General features: G+C 35.2%; 1 protein-coding gene across 3 annotated transcripts in view; it reads right to left on the bottom strand.

The window, feature by feature from the left end:
• UBE3A (ubiquitin protein ligase E3A) overlaps positions 1-14,715 on the bottom strand; it is a 101,363-nt gene that overhangs the window by 2,861 nt on the left and 83,787 nt on the right. For all 3 annotated transcript variants that reach the window (XM_021680632.2, XM_021680633.2, XR_006540593.1), the window contains one exon: positions 977-1,120. In XM_021680632.2, coding sequence (XP_021536307.1) covers positions 977-1,120 — 144 coding nt within the window. The remainder of the gene's footprint in view (positions 1-976; positions 1,121-14,715) is intronic.

The raw sequence follows: 14,715 nt of genomic DNA, 5'->3' as shown, positions 1-14,715 counted from the left end.
TTGTGGACAATGTGCTCAGTATTAAAAAATCCTACTTTTAGATGGTATGTATAGTTGAGATGGTTTGCAATGCAGAGTACAATTAATGCAACTCATAAACTTTGTTTTTCCTGTGCAACTACCAAATATCAGTTTGTTTTTATCTTATCTATTATTCAATACTAATGATGATAAAGATGATGACTGATGATAACATATTGTATCCACCGAGTTATTATGACATACCAGATACTGTTTTAGGTACTCAACTGTTAGATCTAACTAAATCTTCTCACAATAAACCTATCATTATCCCCACTACAGAGTTGACATCACTGAGAAGTTAATTTACTCTAGGATGGAGACAATACTCAAACCTGGTTTTCAAGATTTCAAAGTCTGTGTTCTTTAATGCCAGTTACACATATTCTTGGCAATATGATTATATAAATGACTTAATAATAAATATAAATAAATTTACATTAAAGCCATTATACATCAAATAATGTGGAATACTAATAGAAATATTTCTATACATTTAAACCCTTAAATATGCTACTATTCAGGTCATTCAGGTATGATCCTTACTCAACAAAAACATTAACTTATACAATGAAGAGAGAAAATTAAATATCAAGATTATGAAATTGGATTCAAATGTTAAGAAATCTAGTGCTGAACAATTTTCTGAGCCTCAATTTAACCATTCTGAAATAGATTACATAATATGGCTTTTACAATTTAAAAAATTCTGAACTAAAAACTGAGTATCAATTTGCAAAATTCCAAAAGAAGTGAGCCCTGTAACAGTTTTGAAGTAGGCCAGTGTTTTAAAAATTTCAAACAGCAGCAGCAAAATATTCTCTGAACTACTAGTTCATGTGATTTGGAGAGTTCCACATAAAACTGTAAAAGTACTCAGAAGCTCCTGGACAGCTCCCATGTGTGTGATATGGAATGTAAGGTTTTTGGTATATAGTCACAACTTAATAATTACCTTTCTGTGTCTGGGCCATTTTTGGCTATAATCATCTTTAATTTTCCTAGTCCGCCCACAGGTGCTCTGTCTGTGCCTGTTGTAAACTGCAAGAAAAGTCTTTTCTGCTCATCTGTAAATGAATGAACGATTTCCCAGAACTCCCTAATGAGAAAAGACAGAATACTGATTTTAGTTTGGCATTCATTTATAACTAGTACTAGTATGAGTTTATGATTTATTAAAACACGGAGATAACTTGGAAGTTAGTATCAGAAACCCTAAACATTCATTCCTGCTCATCAAGGATCTACAAATTACTAATGCAAATTTATCTTACCCAAAACAGTTTTTAAAAGCGTAGTTAGTTCATGGCAACATTATCTAGAACAGGAAAAACTGGTAAACTGAAGTGTCCAAATAACAAGAAATAATTATGTAAACTATGGTATATTCATACTATATAATCAGTAACGAACAAAATACAAAATACAAAACCCAAATCCTGTAAAGTGAAAATACGAGATTTTGGGGGGAAAAGGTGATACAGATTAAGGACAAAACCCCCCCCCCCAAAACAAAAAACACACATACATGCCTAAGAGTAGTAATACAAAAGCATACATTTTATATATAAACCAGAACACCTGTGATTTTGTTTGCTATGGAAGTGGGGATAGGGGATAATTCTGATATTTCTGCTATATGTAATGATTTAGTCCCTGGCATTCCTAAAATCTATGTGATAAAAGTCATGTTGTTATAATGATGCTTGTTATACTCATTCTAAAAACAAAATGCAGTTCTCATTAAGAGCAATCTTGGCATGAGTGTCTGAATAATGAGGTATCCATAAATTTAACATATGCACTAATTCTCAGCTAAAAAAAATTCAAGATTTTAGAAAAAAATTTAAAAATGTTAATTGGTCAAAGAATACATTTTACTATTTATTTGAAAAGCTCTTTCCAGAATCTTGGCAGAGAACATCACACTTCCTACAGTGTAAATAATTTCTATTATTAAAATGTGGGCATTTTTGTTGGTGCAATACCAATACTTCTGACAGGGTTAGCAGCTTTATTAGACTTCCTGGCTCTCCTTCAATGTCTTCCCACTTCTTTTCCCTGACATTCTAACATCCTCCTCAGTTCCTGCAAACCTCCCATTCACCTAGAGAAAACAATAAAGAACTACATCATAACAACAGGAAATTAGACATGGAACTTGTAGGTTCATCTTTCACAGGAAGAACTAAAATCATTCCACAGTCTAGGTCAATCTTATTGGGTGGCTGACAAGAAAAAGTAAGTCTTCTGTGGCTCAGAGCTCTCTATCAGGGCAGAATAGCTCCCCAGCAAATGGGTGGTAATCAAGTCTTCTCACACTGTAGGAGTGCTCTGAAGCCTAACTGAACCAGCCACACCTAAAAAGGATAGAAGGGTACCCTGACCAGTCTGTCTACATTATTTACTTACTTGGTTCTTTCTAGAATTTAAAATTAGAATTTAAAATATTGGGGTTACTATCAGTTTACATAATGAAAACACTGAACAAAATCCATCTCTTCCTTTAGGTGTTTTGTTCTATATTAAAATTCTGAATGCAACTATTTAGAAAACTGAAAAAAAAGCTTCTGCATTTCTACATAAGTGGTAGCTTCATGGATCACATCCCATTTACATCACCTAAAACCTATTCAGATCAAAAAGGAGAGAAAATCCAATAAAAAACACCCATAACCTAAGCTTAGATTAAAACTAGGAAAACAGAGTGGCAAACTCCCAACTGACATGTAAGTTGGGAGTATGAACACCTGAGCCCAAACTAGCAGAGTCCTACAAGAGCAATATGGAAGACAAGGGTGTGCAGAATAATATGGGTTAGAGTTCACCCCTGAAGGGCAGAGCCCCACCCCAAGAGTGAACTACTAAGGAAAGGTAAGAGCACTGGCAACGGGGTGGCTAAAAGGGTGGGCCTTGGAAAAGTACCAGGGTAGAAATGACAGGTAGGCATGATGCCTGGAAGTGATGGGGGGCGCACTTTGGGAGGCAGAGGTGTCCCTTGAAAGTAGCTTCTGGCAGCTATAAAGGAATGGAAGTAGCTAATGAAAGAGGCCCTAATTAAACAAGATGGAACTGAAGAATCAGAAGGTGCTAGGCCACATAACCACATATTAAAGAAATTGCTGTTACCATAACAACAGAAGAGAGGACCATTCAATCAAGAGACCACTAACTCCACCCAAACTTCTCCCCACTCTACCATGAGATCTACTAATAGCAGGTCCATAAAAACTCAACCAATAGAAATATAAATGGGAGAAACAGAATTCCAAAATCCAAATAAAGATATTATGAAACAAGTCTGGCAAATAAATAAGAAGCTAAACTGTCTAGCAGAAAAAAGTACAATTGAAAAATTAAGTCATGAAGAATGGAAAACCTGTAATTCCCATATTCCAGCATGAAGAGAAAATGCAACAGCAGATAGAAAAGAACACCAATAATCACAAATACAAAACTCAGAAATGAACAAATCTGAAACATAAATGAGAATACTCAAATATACTCAAGAAATATGCAAAATAAATTTGGAAACAGAAGGTTAACTTACAAGGTGACCAAAGGAAAAGCAGTATGACCAAAATTTCTAGTAGGGACATAGAGATCAGAAATAAAAGAACAAGAAAAAAATATATATATTTGGAACATATATATGGAATAATCCATGTATGAGATGATTCACTGTGACATTACTTCTCATAGCAAAAGACTGGAAATAAACACTATGTCCATGAATATTAATAATCTATACTGCTTTCACACAATGACAGTATTCAGCCATACAAAAGAACACGGAAGATATCTCTACACTGATATGATTTCCAGGATATAATGAAAAATACTTCCTCGCTCTGTCCCCCAGAAAAAGTCTGCATGCACTAACATTTAATAACAAAGGTCATACCCTGTACCCCAAACTGACTTTTAAAGATGCCACTTCCCCAATAATTTCTTATAAAAAAGGCTTATTTCAAGCCTAGAGTTAAAAATGCTCAAGGTGAGCTAAAAATTTCAAAATGTAAAATGAAGTGATGTTAAAAGCATACCAAGACTAATCAGTTCGAGTATTACTAAGAATAATGACTGTGAATCACACTCAATATATAAAAATCCATGAGTTCAAAATATTCAGAAAGAGGCAAACGCCCCCCCCCAAAAACAAAAAACTAACTAAAATCCAAACTCAACTGTCACTATTGAAATTATTACATTAACTCCTTATTCTAAAATATTTAATTACATTTTATTGTGCCTTTTCAGTAAAACTGTTTTTACACAGTAATCAAATAGCAACCACTGATGAGGAAAAAGAACAGCAGGTATATGTAGAATGAACAGAAGAAATTTTTTTTCCAAATCACCATTTTGCAATCCCCAGGGAAACAATGGATTCAGGTAAGGATATTAATGGATACAAAAAATCAGAAGAAACACAGATTAAGAGGTTTGGGGAAGATGATGGTGGCGGTGATACAGTTATTTTGTTTTTGCTTTTCTTTTCAATCTCCCTAATCTCTCCCATAAAACCAGAGCTAATTGGATGGGAAAATGGAAGACCTATAGATAACACCTTCAAAACTAGGTGACAAGATATCCCCCCACAAATCCTTCCATGTAAATGAAGAGGAACACACCACTGATAGCTAGAATACCTGGTTGGTACCTTTGTCAGTGGGTGAGGATGCAAAAGGAAAGCAACTGGGTTTCTTATAGTCCTGGGAACAAAGGAACCTCAAAACCACCAACCCACTGGAAAGCACAGGCTAATTTGAAAAGACAGCTAAAAGAGTTATTCAATTTGTAGGCAAATGCAAACGGATGATATAGGAAAGGCTCTGGGCCCGTAAAGCTCTTGAACACCAAAATTCCCTTTTAAAACTGAGGGGAAACTGCTGGAAATAAGGTCCAAATCCACCAAATCAAGAATAAAAAGGCCAAGAAAAACTCAAATAAATGTGGGAAAGGAGAGTAGAATAGGCAGTTTCAGAAAACACAAGGCTATATATATGTACATTTTTAAAAAATCATTTTGCAAAAACAAAAACAAAATGCACAGAGCTTTCCTGAAGCATGAAAAAGCTGCCCTGGCATCTCCCTCTTCCAAACGTGAGAAAACTCATCTCACTTAAAAAAAAAAAGGGCACAACAGAAAAAGATCACAAACACCGAAAGAGTTACTAGAGAGGAATAATACGTGTGCGTGCACGTAAGAATGATGTCTCTATAGAGAATAAAATTACACCGAGAGATCTGCCAACAAAACATGAAAATTGTAACAAATTTCAAATGAAGCTAAAAATTTTTAAATAATAGTAGAGGCTATGAAAGGACAACTAAGTCAGAAACAAAATTTCAGAACAAGGGTAATTAAAAGGAAAGATTTTGGAAGATATGACAGAACTAAGGAATAACTGGAAATAAAAAGAAAATAAATCACGTCAAATTAAGGGAGCTAAAACTAATCTAGAGAACCATAGGACAAATTAAGCACAATGATATCATCACAGAAACAGAAGGTAAAAAACTTAAATTGAATCAGGAAGAAAAGAAGCCATGCCTGAGAGTCTCCTTCTCAACCCAGAGACACAGCTGGCAGGGCATTTCTGCCATAACCGGTGCTGGCCTGGTAAGTGCTGCCCTTCTTGTGGAGCCTCAGAGTCCCTCCTAGGCCAGAGACACCGAATGGCCATCAGCACCAGCAAGGGGATCCTGCCACAACAGGCACAGAGCCCAGGAAGAGCTCTCCAGCCCCATGGGCTTGAGACACCACGCAACTCCGCCTGGAGAAGCTGTTCATTTCACCTCCCTCAAGCAACACCATCATGGACCACAGGGAGCCCCCATGGAAGGAGATAAAGCAGAGCACAATAGAGCCAAAGGCTCTGAAAGCTAAATTTGTTATTGGAACTACAACCCACAGAAAGTATGCCAGAACCTGCATGCTACACTTGAATAGGATGACTGCCTGCTAAAGTAAAAAAGTGTAAACAGGACCCAGAATCTCCTAATGGACACAATGCCCAGGACAGTCCAAAACTACAACACGAAGGAAAGAAAATCAAGTGGTGTCAACACTGGGATGAATAAGATGTTGGAACTGGGGCGCCTGGGTGGCTCAGTCGGTTAAGCATCTGCCTTTAGCTCAGGTCATGATCTCAGGGTCCTGGGATTGAGCCCCACATCGGGCTCTCTGCTCAGAGGGGAGTCTGCTTCTCCCTCTCCCTCTGTGCTCTCTCTCTCTCAAATAAAATCTTAAAAAAAAAATAAGATGTTGGAATTATCTGACACGGATTTTAATGCAGTCATCATAAAAATGATTCTACGATTTTAAGTTCTATTGTTTCACAAATGAAACGATAGAAAATCTCAGGAAAGAAACAGAATTTACAATAAAAAAAGAGCCAAATATAAATTATAGAACTGAAAAACACAGGAAGAGAAATATACTGGATGGGCTCAACAGTAAAGATGACAGAGGATAAAAAAACTGAACAAGAGAGAAAGCTGGAAAACAAAACAAAAACAAAAAACCCCAGAGTCTCAGGTACTTGTGAAACAATGACAAATGAGTGAATAGGCCCAGAAAGAAAGGGGAGAGAGTGGGGCTGAAAAAGTATTTGAAGAAACAATGGCCGAAAACTTTCCATGTTGGGCAAAAAACAAAACCACAACTTCAAGAAGCTGAACAAACCCCAAATGGCAAAAACAAAACTACTCTTCAGGAATAAAGGGGAAATAAAGATATCACCAGACAAAGGAAAACTAAAAGAATTTGTCCATTAGCAGACCTGTCTTTGAAGAATGACTAAAAGGAGTAATAAAAGATGGGACTCTTAAAGCAAATGGAAAGAACGGAAATAGTAGAAATATAGGTATATACAACAGACTACCATCCTCATGAATTTTGTAAATCCTATGTGATGACTGATACAAAATTATAATAGCATTAATATTCAAGACAATATTTAAAAGTGGGGAATGAAACCTAAATGGAAGCAAGGTTTCCACACTTCACTGGAAGAGGTGTTGATCCACTTTCACATATGTACACAGCAACCAGGAAGAACACTATACTGAAAAATATAACCCAAAAAACACTAAAAATAAATCTAGGGTATCCTTAAAAAAAAGTCTGAATAACTAACCCATGGAAGGCAAAAAGATAGAAATAAGCAATCATAAAAAAGAGAGAAACAGAAAATATATAATGGTAGACATAAACCCTAACATATCAATAATTACCTTAAATATGAACTGCCTAAATATACCAATTACAAGGCAGACTGAGAGTGGATGGAAAAAAAAAAAAAAAAAAAGACTCAACCATAAGCTGTTTCTAAGAAATTCATTTCAAATTCAGCAAGACAGGTTGAAAGTGAAACAACGAAAAAGCTATCATGCAAACATTTAAAAAAAAAACAAGAAGGTTATATACATATTAGATTCAGAGCAAAGAAAATTACAAATCATAGAGGGACCTTATGTAATGATAAAAAGACATAATGACTCCAAATGGGTATGTACAAAAAAAAAAAAAGGTATGTACCAAATGACAGAGCCTCAAAATACATGAAGCAAAACCTGACAGAGATAAAAGGTGAAGGAGATAAGTACCAGAAGAGACCTATAGAAATATGCTCAGCTGATTTTTGACATATGTGAAAAAGTAATTCACTGGAGGAAAGAGAAAGTACTATATCTAGACTATGCAAAGAACTCTCAAACTCAAAAGTAAAAAACAATCAAGTGCACTCTTGGCATTTACCAGAGAAATGAAAATTTGTGTTTACCTAAAAAACTGTGCATGATTATTCATAGCAATTTTATTCAGAACAGCTCCAAACTAGGAACAAGCATGAAGTCTTTCAACAGACAAATGGTTAAAAAGACTGGTGAATCCACATCAAGGAATAAATACTACTCAGCAATAAAAAGAAACAAACTATTGATAAGTGGAAAAAATGTAGGTAACTCTTAAGGCTGAGTCAAAAAAGCCAATCTGACATATTATATGTGATTCACTTAATACAACATTCTTGAAATGACAAAATTAAGAAATCAAGAACAGGTGGGTGGTTGTCAGGGGTTAGGGACTAGAGTGGGGATAGGGATAGGGTAAAGGTATGGGTATATAGGTGTGACTGACTATAAAAGAGCAACAGGAGGAATCCTTGTATTGATAGAATTTTTCTGTATCTTGACTGCAACCTACAATATCCTGTGATATTGTACTAATGTTTTATAAAAATTTGCCACAGAGGGAAAAATGGTAAAGTGTTTACATAGGGTCTCTGTGTGATTTCTTACAACCGTATGCCAATCTATAATTATTTCACAATAAAAAGTTTAATTAAAAAAAGTGTTAAAGAAGATTAACAGATCAGATGAGTAGATTTTGGAGGAAAGAAAATCAGCAGAGACAGAGAGGCAACATCACATAATGATAAAGGATCAATCCACCAAAAAGACATACTGAAGCTTAAAGTATATGTACCAATCAAAAGTAATCTTCAAAATACATATAAAAACTGACAGAGCTGAAAGGAGGAATGGACACATCCACCATTATGGAGCATTCAACATCCCTCTCTCTGAGCAACTGATAGAACTACAAATAAGAAAATCTGCAAAATCATCAATGAACAGAATCTAAATCTACATTTATAGAACATTCCACCCACCAACACAGAATACACAAATTCAAAAGTATTATTAGGAGTCATGAAGAGTAAGTTCTCTGACTATAAAAGAATCAAACTAGAAATCAGTAACAGAGAAGAGGAAAATATGCCAAGACCCTGGAAATTAAACAACATAATTTTGTGTGTGGTTTTTTTTTAAAGATTTTATTTATTTATTTGACAGAGAGAACACAAGCAGAGGGAGTGGGAGAGGGAGAAGCAGCCTCCCCACAGAGCAGGGAGCCTGATGCGGGGCTAGATCCCAGGACCCTGAGGATCATGACCTGAGCCGAAGGCAGACACTTAACGACTGAGCCACCCAGGCGCCCCATAAACAACATAATTTTGTTTAAATAACAAAGAGGATGTCTCAAAATAAATCTTAAAAAATACATACATATGAAAAAAATGATAATACAACATATCAAAAAATATGGGATATAGCTAAAGCACTAAATGCTTACATCAGGAAAGAGGAAAGGTCTCAAATCAAGATTTCTATCCTCAGTAACCTAGAATGAGAAGAGCAAAATAAACCAAAAGAAGGAAGGAACTAATAAAGAGCAGAAATCAATGAAATTAGAAACAGGAAAAGAAATGAGAAATAAAAAGCTGGCTTTTCAATAAAATCAATAATTTCAACAAACCTCTCAAGCAAGACAAGTTTTAAAAAGAAAAAAAAAACACAAATTACCACTATGAGGAATAAAAAAGGGTATGATCAGTTCAGATCTGCAGACATCAAACGGATAAAAATGGATTAGGAACTCTGCACACATAAATTTGACTACTTTAATAAAGTGGATCAACTCCTTGAATAACACAAATTACCATTACTCATGAACTATCAAAGATAATTTTAATAATCTTATAAACATTAAAGAAGTTGAGTTTGAAATTAAAATCCTCCCCAAAAAGGAAATTTCTAGACCCAGATGGTTTCTTTGGAGAACTTCACCAAACATTTAAGAAATAATCAGTACCACTTTAACACAATCTTTCTTAGAAATCAAAACACTTCCCAACTCTTTATGAGGCCAGAATTAACCTTGATGTTAAAACCAGACCAAGACAACATAAAAAAAAGACAAAAACTATAGACCAGTAACTCCCATGAACTGAGACACAAAAGTCATCAACAAATTACCAAGTCAAATTTGACAATGAACTGAATGGAAAATCCATTAATGCAATGTACCATATCAAATAGAGGATAAAGAAAAATCATGCTTGGATCAATAGATGTGGAAAAAGCATCTGACAAAAACCAAAAGCCTATTCACAATAAAACTCAACAAACAAGGTATAGAGCGAAACCTCCTTGAATTTGTAGAGAGAACACTATACAGAAACAAGTCAAGGCTTTTGCTTTTACTACTCTTATTCAGCAGTGCTAAAAGTTCTAGCCAGCATAATATGGCAGGAAAAAAAAAAGGCATACAAATTTAAAAAGAAGCATGACTATCCCTATTTACAGAATACATGATTGTCTATACATAAAACCCCAAGATGTCTCAAAAAACAAAACAAAAAACAACAAAAAAACAAAAAACTTTCTAAAATAAGTGAGTTCAGCCAGGTCACAAGACACAGGTCAACATATAAAAAAAAAAATCAATCACATTTCTATATACTAAAAAAATGTGGAAACCAAAATAAAAATACAATGCCATTAAAAAAATAATAATACAATACCATTTACAATCACTGCAAAGGAAATCACATACTTAGGTATAAATCAAACAAAACACGTATAGAATCTATATGCTGAGAATTACAATGCTGATGAAAGGAATAAAAAAAAAAGAGACCTAAATAAATGGGGAGCTATACTGTATTCATAGGTTGGAAGAGTCAACATAATAAAAATGCCAATTCTCCCCAATTTGATCTTAGTGTAATTCCTATCATAATTCCATCAAGGTTTTTTTGTAGGCATAGACAAAGTGAATACAAAATTTATATGTTAAAGCAAAGAGTAGCTAAAATATGGAAAAGGCAAGAAATCTTTCATTTAAAATGGGAGTAAGCACTCTATCTGATGTTAATGCTTACCAATTACCTGTACTGATAAATACAGTGCAGTATTGGCAGAGAGATGGAGAGGCACACAGATCAAGGGAAGACCACAGGGAATTCAGAAAAAGATTCACACAAACATTATGAACTGATTTTTGACAAAGATGCAAAAGCAATTCAGTGAAGGATAGCCTTTTCAATAAATTATGTGGGAAATGGACATCCATAGGCAAAAAAGTGAATCTTGACTTAAATCTCATTATTATATAAAAATCAACTCAAAATGGACCAAGACTTCAATATAAAACTATAAAAATTTTAGGAAAAGAGAGACAAAGGGGGAGAGAGAGAGTGAGAGAGAATATGAATCTTCAGGACCTAAGGCTGGCCTTACGTGTATTTATCTTTTATATCTTACTTTACCAAAAACATGATCCATAAAAGGAAAAATCAAAGCTCATCAAAATTAAAAACTTCTGCCATGCAAAAGATTCTGTTAAGATGAAAAGATCAGCCACAAGAGTAGAAGAACGTATTTGCAAACCACCCACCACAAAAAGGACCAGAAGATATGAAGAACTCAAAATTCAACAACAAAAAAAGACATTTCACCAAAAACAATATACAGATGGCAAGTAAGTACATGAAAAGATATTCCACATCACTGCCATCAAGGGTAATTCAAATTACAGCACAATAAGATATTACAACATACCTAGCAGAACAGATAAAGCTAACAATTTTGACACCACCAAATGCTGGCAATGATATGGAGAAATTGGATCACTCATATATTCCCCAGGGAAATGTAAAATGGTACAGTAACTCTGGAAAACAGTTTGGCAGTTTCTTAAAAAACTAAACATGCACTTGTCATATGACCCAGGACTGCACTACTGAGCATTTATACCAGAGAAATGAAAATATATGTTCTTGCAAAAATCTTTGCTTAAATGTTTAGTAGCTTTATTTCTAATAGCCAAATACCGACAACATTCCAAGTGTCCTTTAACAGCTGAATGGTTAAACCAAATATGGTACATCTATGTCATGAAATGCAGCAATAAAAAGGAATGAGCTATTGATACATATAACAACTTTGATGGATCTCAAGAGAATCATGCTGGAGGAGTATGAGTATGCCTACAAAGGGAAAGCAACAGGCACCCTTCTGGTGATGAAAAAGCTGTATGCAATGATTATAATACTGGTTATGCAAATCTATATAATGTGATGAAAGTACACAGAACTACACATACACAGAAATAAGTGCGTGAAAAACTGATGAAATCTGAATATGGTGTATAGATTGAATCAGTATCAGTTTCCTGAATTTGATATTGTGCTACAGTAATGAAAAATATTACCACTGTGGGAACGTGGATGGAGGGTACACTGGACCAACCCATACTATATATTTTTTTAAGATTTTATTTATTTGAGGGGCGGGGCAGGCAGGCAGAGGGGGAGAGGGAGAAGAAGTTCCCCGCTGAGCAGAGAGCCCAACGTGGAGCTCGATCCTAGGAACCTGAGGATCATGACCCGAACCGAAGGCAGACACTTGACTGACTGAGCCACCCAGGCACCCCTCCAACCTGTATTGTAAAAGAAAATTCCAGGGCGCCTGGGTGGCTCAGATGGTTAAGCGTCTGCCTTCGGCTCAGGTCATGATCCCAGGGTCCTGGGATCGAGTCCCACATCGGGCTCCCTGCTCCTTGGGAGCCTGCTTCTCCCTCTGCCTCTCTCTCTCTCTCTCTGTCTCTCATGAATAAATAAATAAAATCTTTAAAAAAAAAAAAAAAGAAAAGAAAATTCCAATAAATCTATAGTTATTTCAAAATAAAATTTAAAAAAAACCCCAAAGCAAAATACCCTCCAACAAAGAAATGTCCAGGCCCAGATAGTCTCATTGGTGAATTTGAGCAAATATTTAAGAGAAAAAATTACCAATCTTATTCGAGTATTTTTGAAAATGAGGAACAATACTCTTTTTAACTCACTATATAAGGGTAGCAAAAACCTGATGTGTATAAAGAGAGGAAATTACAGGTCAATATTCCTCCTGAATAGAGACCAAAACAAAATGTTAGTAAAAGTAAACTGAGCAATGTATTTATAAACTAACAGGCCACAGCTAAGTTAGGCTTATCTAGAAATAAAAGGCTGATATAGTATTGAAAAATTAAATGAAATGAATCACATTAACTGTGAGAAGAGGATAATCAAATCTGAATTTGACCAAGCCTTTAAATAGGAATTCACTAGCAACTAAAAAGAAACTGCAGTCCCTGCCTCTCACCCCAAAACACTAACAAGGACCATTTAAAAAGATACTTCGGGGTGGGGGTGGGGGGCGCCTGGGTGGCTCAGTCGGTTAAGCGTCTGCCTTCGGCTCAGGTCATGATCCCAGGATCCTGGGATCGAGCCCCACATCGGGCTCCCTGCTCCGCGGGAAGCTTGCTTCTCCCTCTCCCACTCCCCCTGCTCGTGTTCTCTCTCTCGCTGTCTCTGTCAAATAGATAAATAAAATCTTTAAAAAAAAAAGATACTTCTAGGGCGCCTGGGTGGCTCAGTCAGTTAGGTGTCTGCCTTCGGCTCAGGTCATGATCCTGGGGTCCTGGTATCGAGTCGCACATCAGGCTCCCTGCTCAGCGGGGAGCGTGCTTCTCCCTCTCACTCTGCCCTTCCCCCTGCTTGTGCTCTCTCTCTCTCAAATAAATCTTTAGAAAAAAAAATACAATAAAAAAATAAAGATACTTCTAAGTCTCTTAGTAGTCAAATGAAATCCCGGACAGCTTTATTGGCAACTGGAAAACATAAACACAAACTTGCTTGACAGTCAACATTTTCTCACTTTATTTTTATTAATGCTAGACTTTTAAATGTTCACGTTTTACATATAGTTATTTTCTGAGTAATTTATTTTCATTAACTTTATTAGTGGTAAAAGTTGTAGTAGAATTATATTTTTAATATTAAAAACTAAAATATTTCTATTGGTATTTTATATTACACCAAATATTATGTTACTAATTTTTAGTTGAAATGTATTATACAGTTTCAAAGTTCTTCTTCATTTCACTTCAATGAATTCTGAATACTTTAAATGAAATAAATACCAAACAAGATACCAATATTGCCAATTTTTCCCTGGTATTATAATAACTATTCCAAGTCTTCAACTTTCTACTAGTTGTAGATTCTATTTAATGAATTAATATTTTCATATATATGTTGACAAAATAAGAAGTCTGAATTTTGTTTGAAAAGATTTTTAGAATACCATTAACAATGAGAATGATTTGGAAGCTACTATAACTCTGTCTTTTCACTTGCCTTTCAAATTACACATTAACATATGATCTTAAGATATGTATCAGGTAAGAATTATGTTATTATAAGCTAGAAATAAAATTAAAACTTTAATTTAAAAATTAATTTCTCCATAAAGAACACACAAAATACTTCCAACTATTCTCAGGGAAACTTAAGAGGCTACAAAATCCAATCTGTGAATTCCCTGTGACTCACAAGTGGGGTTTTCTTTATCATGTTTTCAACCCTTTCATGTGTCAATTTTGAAACTTCAGGTAAGTAGCATAATAATAGTTGCTTAGAGTGAGTAGTTCAAGATTGCTACTAGAAATGAGTTAGGGTGTACTAAAAAGAGGAAATGCCAGTAACCTCGTACACACCAGAATGAAGAACAAAATAGGTAACAGAAGAAAATAATGTAACATAATATAAAACAACATAAAATATTACTCATCTCTAGTTACAGTTGATACTCATTCTGGTGTTCACATACTGTAGTCTTGGAGAAATAACCTTCAGAGACAACCTCCAGGAGTTATGTTTGCATTCCTTTCACCTTATCCCACGAGTGGGCACCTAAAAAGCATCTTTGTGCCCTTTTACCAATCTCCACAAGGGAGGAAGAAGCCTATGTCTTTTAAGATTGAATAGTGCAGTACAGAAAAGGAGACAGTATGGT

Source organism: Neomonachus schauinslandi, chromosome 9 (assembly GCF_002201575.2).
Source record: "Neomonachus schauinslandi chromosome 9, ASM220157v2, whole genome shotgun sequence".
Taxonomy (NCBI): domain Eukaryota; kingdom Metazoa; phylum Chordata; class Mammalia; order Carnivora; family Phocidae; genus Neomonachus; species Neomonachus schauinslandi.
The sequence above is the reverse complement of the archived record's forward strand: the minus strand, read 5'-3'. Positions and strand labels throughout refer to the sequence as shown.